Source organism: Pseudorasbora parva, chromosome 4, assembly GCF_024679245.1.
Source record: "Pseudorasbora parva isolate DD20220531a chromosome 4, ASM2467924v1, whole genome shotgun sequence".
NCBI lineage: Eukaryota > Metazoa > Chordata > Actinopteri > Cypriniformes > Gobionidae > Pseudorasbora > Pseudorasbora parva.
Window position 1 is genome coordinate 2,336,821 of NC_090175.1, and position 8,020 is coordinate 2,344,840.

Consider the following 8,020-nt stretch of genomic DNA (forward strand, 5'->3'; position numbering starts at 1 on the left):
GGCATTAGTGTGTGTTCCTAATAATCCTTTAGGTGAGTGTATGTTCAGTGTTGGCAGTCATAGTGGTCACTTTATTATTATTTTACTATTTGAATTCTTGTTAGCAGGACCTCAACACAAGAACATGCTACACCCCCCCCCCCCCCCAAAAAAACCCCCCCGAACATAATACAAACTTCTAAATACCTACATATATTTTTTAAATGCATAAAATAGCACTTTATTTATACATTTACTCTCCAAAATCAGCCCCTTTGCAAAGCATGATGGGAATTGAAAGTCCTGTTTGTTTGGGTTACTTGTTTTTTTTATTTTTTATTAAAGCATCAAGTTAAGTCAAAGAGTAGCTGTTTAAACTCAATTTAACATCCAATCACATTTCAACCAGAAACCTGATATAATGTGTTATCTTCTTAAAGGTGGGGTGAGTGTTATTTCAAAACCGCTTTAGAAAAAGGCACTCGGGCCGAGTGGAATAACAAACTTGTAGCCAATCAGCCAGTAAGGGACGTGTCTACTCTTGATGGTGAGACGAGAGGCTCAGGTCACGTCATTATTCAAAACACACACGAGTCACACAGGACGGACATTAGCCGAGAACTAATATATGCTGCTTTTGCTTGAATATGCTCGTGTGTCATGTTCGCTTGTTTGTCCATTTGCGATCATATTGTGTCTCACTTCAGCGATGATAAAGAGCCGTTCATTTCCACACCGTATGAGCATCTAAATCTCCTCACTGTCTGTTTCAAGATCAGCTCACTAAATGTGTCTGACAGGTAAGATACTATACTCCTAATGTATGTTTGTTACCTCTTTCATGATCTATATTACCCTAATCCAGTCATAATTATAATAAGTCGTTAGCTGGACTGTCGGCTCGTGTACTATCGAGTTGTTCATGAGAACGGTTTGTGTTTTTGTGGTTGAAGGGGTGACTTTTTCATTGAACATTCAACCTGGATTAGTAACAGATTCTGTCATAGTCGTTGCCTGGGTTATGTATGTGTGAGACGGAGCTATCAATATAGGGCCGAGCCTCTTTTGGGGATAGCGGTGTGTTTGTTTTGGTGATTTGAAATACCAACAATGGTTACCAGAAAGCACTTACCCCACCTTTAACTGAACCCCCACCCCCCACCCCTCTTTTGAGAATAGTCATAAAAATGCAAACTTAAATGGCTGTAATTCAAGAATGCATTGGAACATTAACCTAAGTTTGGTCTTGTTTTAAAGAAAACACTCGGCAGATTATTGCTGAAGTGAAAATTATTAAAAACAATATGAAAGTATGAAAAAGTTATGGAAGTTTAACAGTAGATGAAAAATTCTGTACTAAATAGGTTTTATTTTATATAAAATATATATTTTACAAAAAAATCTTTACTCTTAAATTACTATAAGTTTAAAGCCATATGTCTAACCAAGTTGTGTTCCAAAGTTGATTTCACAAAAATGTAAGTTCCCATGTTATATTAAGTGCTCTACCAAAAATAGCCAATGGGTGTCATCCACAAAATGCATTTTCCTGTAAATTTCTGTCCAAATATCATTTCCATCACAAAAAACTCACCATATATGAAACCTTGAGACTCTGACTTTTCCGACGATATGTGTTTTGTCAAGATTAGAAAAGATTTTGATTATAAAGTAGTTAAAATAAATGTTGTAATATGAAACATGACACTGCCCACTAGGGGGAGGAGCCTGCTGGAATAAATTCGAGTACCCTTTCCATGGTAACGCAATGTCCGATTTCAAAACGGTTTTCATAGGATAGATTTTGAGTTCATGAGTTTCGAATGATTTCAACCTAATTTATGATAATTACTAAAATATAGGATACAAAAAAAAAAAAAAAAAGAGTGCCAAGCTTCCCACCTGTGGGACTGTGACAGTTAAGGGTTTAATGGAGATGAATTGCTTAAAGTGAACAGCACCTTTTTTGTATAGTGTATAATTATCAATAACTAATACTTATTTTGTCATTATTTAATTTATACATTTAAGAAATAGAAATATCACTATTATACTGTAAAATAAAAATGAGTATTATAATAATAGTATTTAGCAAAACAACAGTGGAATTACAATAGCCTACTAATATGTATGGCTGTCTCACGATGGCTGGCGCATGCCCCAGAAGTTACGCAATTCAAATGGATTAGAAAATGAAAGTGTTTGAAGAAAGCCAGACATTAGCACACGCTTTAGACAGACTGACAAAAACAAGATTTATACTAAAATGCCAAAAGCACAGCTGCATCCAAATGTGTGCATATTGATAAAAGTGCTCGTTGACATCCACCCGTTCACCGGTTGGACCTAGACCTCCTGGTGAACGATATTCAGCTGGAGTAGGTAATTAGGAAAAGAAGTGTACCACACCCGATTGCTTTTGTCCGTTTTATTTTGGTTAAAAAACATTTCTTATCTTTTTTTCTTTTTTTACATGGAACACTCTCAGAGAGCAAGAAAGACTGAAAGAGACAGAGTGAGAAAAAGACCGAAAGAGGAGACAGTGTCATCAGATCATCTACATATTCTTTAAGACTTTTTTTCAACCGTAAACTCATAAGTGAAAGAGAAGCATGTCCAGAGACGTCGCCGCGTCTCTCAGTTCGTATTTACAGGAAGTTATGCGAGCGGCCGTCGCCCGCCGTTGAACATCAACACAGGAAAGGGGGCGGAGCGTTTGCGCCAACGTCTTTGAAACCCGGCAACGTGATTGGTCGGTGTCAACACCGAAGCAGATGATTGGTTGGCAGTTCGCTTGTGTTCAGCACGCTGAAAAACAACAGTCTGTTTGAAGCGCTGACTCGCAACCATTGACCTCTATGACAGCGAGAGCGTTAGCCCGACAGTAGCCGCTCCCCAAGAGTGTAAGTGTGTGTGTTTTTTTTTGGCATGTATAAGAGCTGCAGTCTCTGGTGTAAGTGTTATCACATTCTGATAAAGGTCTGACACTCATTCACCACACCACCCTGAACAAAAAAGAGATCCGCTGAAAAACCAGCCTATCCCGGCCTAAGGCGGTCTTTAGAAGGTCTTCCACCCGAAACCAGCAAAACGGACCATCTCAGCAAGGCCAGAAGACCGGGAAACCACCTCAGGCTGGTTTAAACTGGTTTTCTCAGCAAATGGAGGATGGACAAACAGAAGAAAAACTACCCGATAAGAAGACTTCTTCTTGGAAAAGACAGACGGATGTGCTTGAATGGCAGTGAAATGAGCAGGGTGGGTGTGCGGGTGACCAGGAGACAGAGACGTGGAGGAGGAAGCCAACATTGCCATCATCATCATCATCATCTAAATAGGGCAAAGCAATTATCATACTCATACTGGTATCTCAAAGAAAGCATGTCTGGGTTGCATTTCGCAACCCGGCAAGTTTTACAAGGCCTCTTGAGATTTGCCCTGATGCCAATGCCGATGACTATGATGGTGATGTAGAAGTCCTCCACCCTCACTGTCCTCCTCCAGATCTGCGTGTCCTGGTCACCAGCGCCCTAGTCACAGACTCGTCACCAATTGCATCTGTCCGTCGGTCTCCCCCTGCGAGGGCTGCAGTCCCACCCGAGGCTCGTCGGTGGTCCTGCGGGGCGGAGGCTGGTAAAACGCTGAGATGTGCGCTTGGCGTCCCGCGCTGAAATACAGCTCGTCCGGCGGGAGTGTGGGGTGTGGCTCCGTCGCCAGTGCCTCAGGACTGCTGTCGGGATAGGATGAATCTCGGTCCCGCGCGTACAGGGAGGCGGAGTCAGGTCCGGCCCCGCTCACGCCGTCGGTGATTTCCGCAGAGAAGCTCTCCGAGTCCTCCTCGCTCTGGTAGAACACAGACTGGGCGTGCTCCAGGAGGCGGGGCTTATCCGGAAGGCGGGGTTTATCAGGTAGACGGGGCTTATCCGGTAGGCGTGGCTTTTCCAGTGCTTTGTACAGCAGCTCCTCCTCGTCCTGAGGGGGCGGCGGCGGCGGACGGGGTAAGGGCCGCTGCGGAGGCTCTCGGTGACCCGTGGACGTGGCGTAATCCTGCCGGTGCATTGTCGAACTCGTTCCGTTTCCGTATCTATCTGTGGAAGGCCGCAGGTTGCTCTGCACCAGCTCGGATATGATCATCTTCTCCAACGCCGCTGCGTCGGAAAGGTTACGCCTCAAACTGCTAGCAGGCTCCGCCCCTCTGGGCGTCAAAAGGGCAGGGCTGACTTCTCCGGACACGCCCCCCGATCCCACAGGAACGCCCCCCAGCAGATCCGAGCTCCCTCCGTGCAGCGAGTAGCTGTTGTTGTAGTTTCCGTTCAGCCGAACTCCCTCCAGCCCACATGACTCTCGGCTGCGCGACAGTGTGCCCTCTACAGGACAGAGAGAGAAATGTTCAGCGACACATGGAACTATCTTCAGGATGTGACACCATTTAGTAGAGGCGTAACGATATATCATTAAATGATATATCGCCATATAAAAATGTGACGATATGTATTGTTGATGGAAATGATATGATTTGCGTTATAGCTGTTTATAAGGTATAATCAGGTGGCAACCTCCCTCAGTTTCTCTTGAAGCAAATACAGCAGTGACTTAAACTGCAATTTCTCGACTGGCCACTAGAGATGGAGCAGAAGGAACCGGCTCCAGAAGGAGCAGAATCTCATTGAGCCCAATGCCCAACTTTACAGCAGAAACACACGTTTACAGTCTGGTATAAACTGTGGTTTTGGTCTATACGGCTGATTTTGCCCTTCATGAGAACTGTGAGAGGAGTGAATTTTTTTATAACTCATTTGTTTACATTATATAAAGCCTTAAAGTTCTGCATAATTAAGGGCATGGCCACTTTGATTGACAGGTGGATAGCTGTCTGTCTGCTGTCTGTTAGTCATCACCTCAGCTCCGCCCACATCCCGCCTCTTTGCCCATTATCAGTAATCCCGGTGTGATGTGCTGTCAAGATGGCGACTTTACACGTCTCTACTTTACACTTCAAGACGGCTCTTCAGAATCCTTTGGGTGACGTCACGGACACTACAGCCATATAGTTTTTTACAGTCTATGGGTATAACTCACCCAAACACAAATTTACAAATGTAAACTCTGTCATCATGAACACGCCATTATGTGGTTTTTCGTTTAACTTCCAAACACAAATGAAGATATTCTTTATGAACCCTGAGGGATTTCTGTCCCTCCATTTAAAGTCCATTATTCTTCTCAAACTTAAAAGATAAAGATCCCCCCCAAAAAAATGTCATCCAAATAAAGGCATCGTAAAAATAACTAATCTGAATCCAAGTCTTCTGAAGAGACACGAGCGATGGCTTATGATGAACAGATTTACAGCGACGCTCATACTGTAGTAAACACGGACGCTTAGATGACCGAAGAAACAACACGAGAGTAAACAGTTTGAGACTAGCGGTCATTCTGACGAGCTTTCCTGCGATCAGAACTGAGACGGATCGCACTGATCATCTGAAGCGCAAACATCATTTAAAGGACAACTCCGGTGAGAAATGAACCTCGGGGTGATTAACAGATGGTCAGCGAGTAGATCGTTCTCTGGGATGCGTTTTCATGAAAATCGAATGTTAAGAGTTTTATCTTTAAACACAGATTAGCTTATAACACTAGTCTATGGGGCACAGAGTAAGTGAAATTAAATCGCTAGTTAATACGACTAACAAGGCTCAAAATAGCCTCACACTAACACGGCAGCATAATGAGTGTCCCTACATGCAAACCGAAGCATTGAGAACTGTGTAAGAGTACAAACAGTTTAATAAGAAGATACTTTATAAAGACAGTGCATAACACGTTCACGGACAGGCGCCATCTTGGAAAACAGTCTCGACTCATTGAGCGACGAGCGCTCTGCTAAGTGATGAACTGTGACTGTGAATCTCATATGGTCCGTTGTTTCCGGAAGAAAACACTGAACACAACAGAGAAAAAAAATATAAAAATGTCCATGTTATTACATTTCACAAACTTAATTCCTATCAACCAGCTCACTTAGAACAGCGCTCGTAGATCGATTCATCGAGACTGTTTTCCAAGATGGCGCCTGTCCGTGAACGTGTTATGCACTGTCTTTATAAAGTATCTTCTTATTAAACTGTTTGTACTCTTAGGCCGGGGACACACTGCAAGCGTGTCGTGAGCGTCTCGGCTGCGTGGCGTGTCCGTTTTTATTTCGGCTCCCATGTTAACCGGTTAGCGCTTGCATACTGCCTGCGTCAGCCGCGCGGAAAACGCGTGCATGCTTCAAATAGAAGAGACGCCTATTTTTCACGCGACACGCGAGCGTGTTGGAAGCGTTTCTAGGCAAAACAGCATAGGAAACGATATTTATATGCCATTTTGACACGAATACATATTAATAAATGACATTTTCATGTTTAAAAGTCTTTAGGTTAACATAAATGCAGATGGCCTACTTGTAATAATAAAAAACAACATTATTATCGATTTTGTAATATTAAACCTGTCAATACAGAACGAAATATTCTGTAGCCTTTTTTGCCGTCAATACCATATATATGTATGGTCAATAGGCTACTGCCGACGTTGTCTTTGCTGTATCAATAGGCAATATATTTATATTTAACATGAAGTATAGGGCTTCCCAGCAGCAGCAGCGCCGCGTCAGACACGCTTCTGGTGTGCAAAGGCAGAGAAAACGCCAGGCAGCCGCCCCGCGACTGACACGCAGCAGAAACGCCACGCTTGCAGTGTGTCTCCGGCCTTACACAGTTCTCAATGCTTCGGTTTGCATGTTGGGACCCTCATTATGCTACTGTGTTAGTGTGAGGCTTGTTTGAGCCTTGTTAGTGGTATTAACACACTGTGTTTATATGTTAACCGTGTGTGTGTTTGACAGTATTAGCGCAGTAAGACTGTCCAGTAATGCCTAGGGTCATTTCTCACCGGAGTTGTCCTTTAAATCACCAGAGCACATTTGGTTTTAGTAATATGATTGTTCAAAGCATTTTCGATTTAGGTTTATTCGTATACGTATAGTGCATTAATAGCGGGAGTAATGCGCGAGGGACAAAAATTACGTTAATGGAGTTTCAGTGACATTATTATATTAAAAGACTACATATATTGTTGAATATAATGTATAATGATGCAATGGGGGAATATTTGTGCATCCTAATAATACACAAATAATAACATCATTATTATATATATATAGATTAGGGATGCCACAATACTCAATATAATATTGAACCATTCGGTACGGCATTCACGGTTCAATGCGCGCTGGTGAATTGTTTTTCCGGTTTTGCATTTAATTAATTATTTCCATTTCTCTCCGTTTGAAATATTCCTCTCAGTTTATTTCGGCTGTGTTTGAGTGTGAGTCTACGCGCTGATATGAGCAAATATCCAATCATATGCACCAAAGATAAGGGGTGTTAGCCGCGTTTTAAAGCCTTGCCGGTTAAACATTTAATTTGCGTGCTTATGCGCTGTTTTGGATTGAGCACGCGCACTAAACGTCTGTCAAACACACGGCATTACTGGACAGTCTTACTGCGCTAATACTGTCAAACACACACACGGTTAACATATAAACACAGTGTGTTATGTCTAAAGTGAAAGTAAAATCGCGTCCGTCTACATGAGATGCGAGCAGGTCTTCAATTGACAGCAGCAGCCTAGTGAACACCTTAAAGGGACAGTTCACCTCTAAAATGATTTTAATAAAATAAAAACAACCTTTAATCAGTGTTGTATATTGAAGGATATAGTTTTATTTTTAGCCTACATTTATTTGTTTAAATTTATACTTAAATACTACTGTTCATCTCTGAGCTGCCACTGTAAATCTTTATATATATTTATTTTATATTATACAATACACTGGGAATGTGTACAAGGGTTTTTTAAGTAAAGTTTTAAGTTTAAGTAAGGGTTTTCAAGTCTATTAAGTAAAATAAAGAAAGAGTATTGCAATAAAAACATTCTCCATAACCCTTTCCTGTTCCTGTCGCCTAAGAACAGAATGGCAAAAAGGGCGAAC

The 8,020-nt window shown here is 42.1% G+C and overlaps 1 protein-coding gene across 1 annotated transcript in view; it reads right to left on the minus strand.

Moving 5' to 3' along the window:
• Positions 1 to 2,392: 2,392 nt before the first annotated feature.
• The window catches only part of LOC137072646 (adhesion G protein-coupled receptor L1-like), a 55,603-nt gene continuing 49,975 nt past the window's right edge, over positions 2,393 to 8,020 (minus strand). The window contains exon 25 of the mRNA XM_067440531.1: positions 2,393 to 4,346. Coding sequence (XP_067296632.1) covers positions 3,514 to 4,346 — 833 coding nt within the window. The 3' untranslated portion in view covers positions 2,393 to 3,513. The remainder of the gene's footprint in view (positions 4,347 to 8,020) is intronic.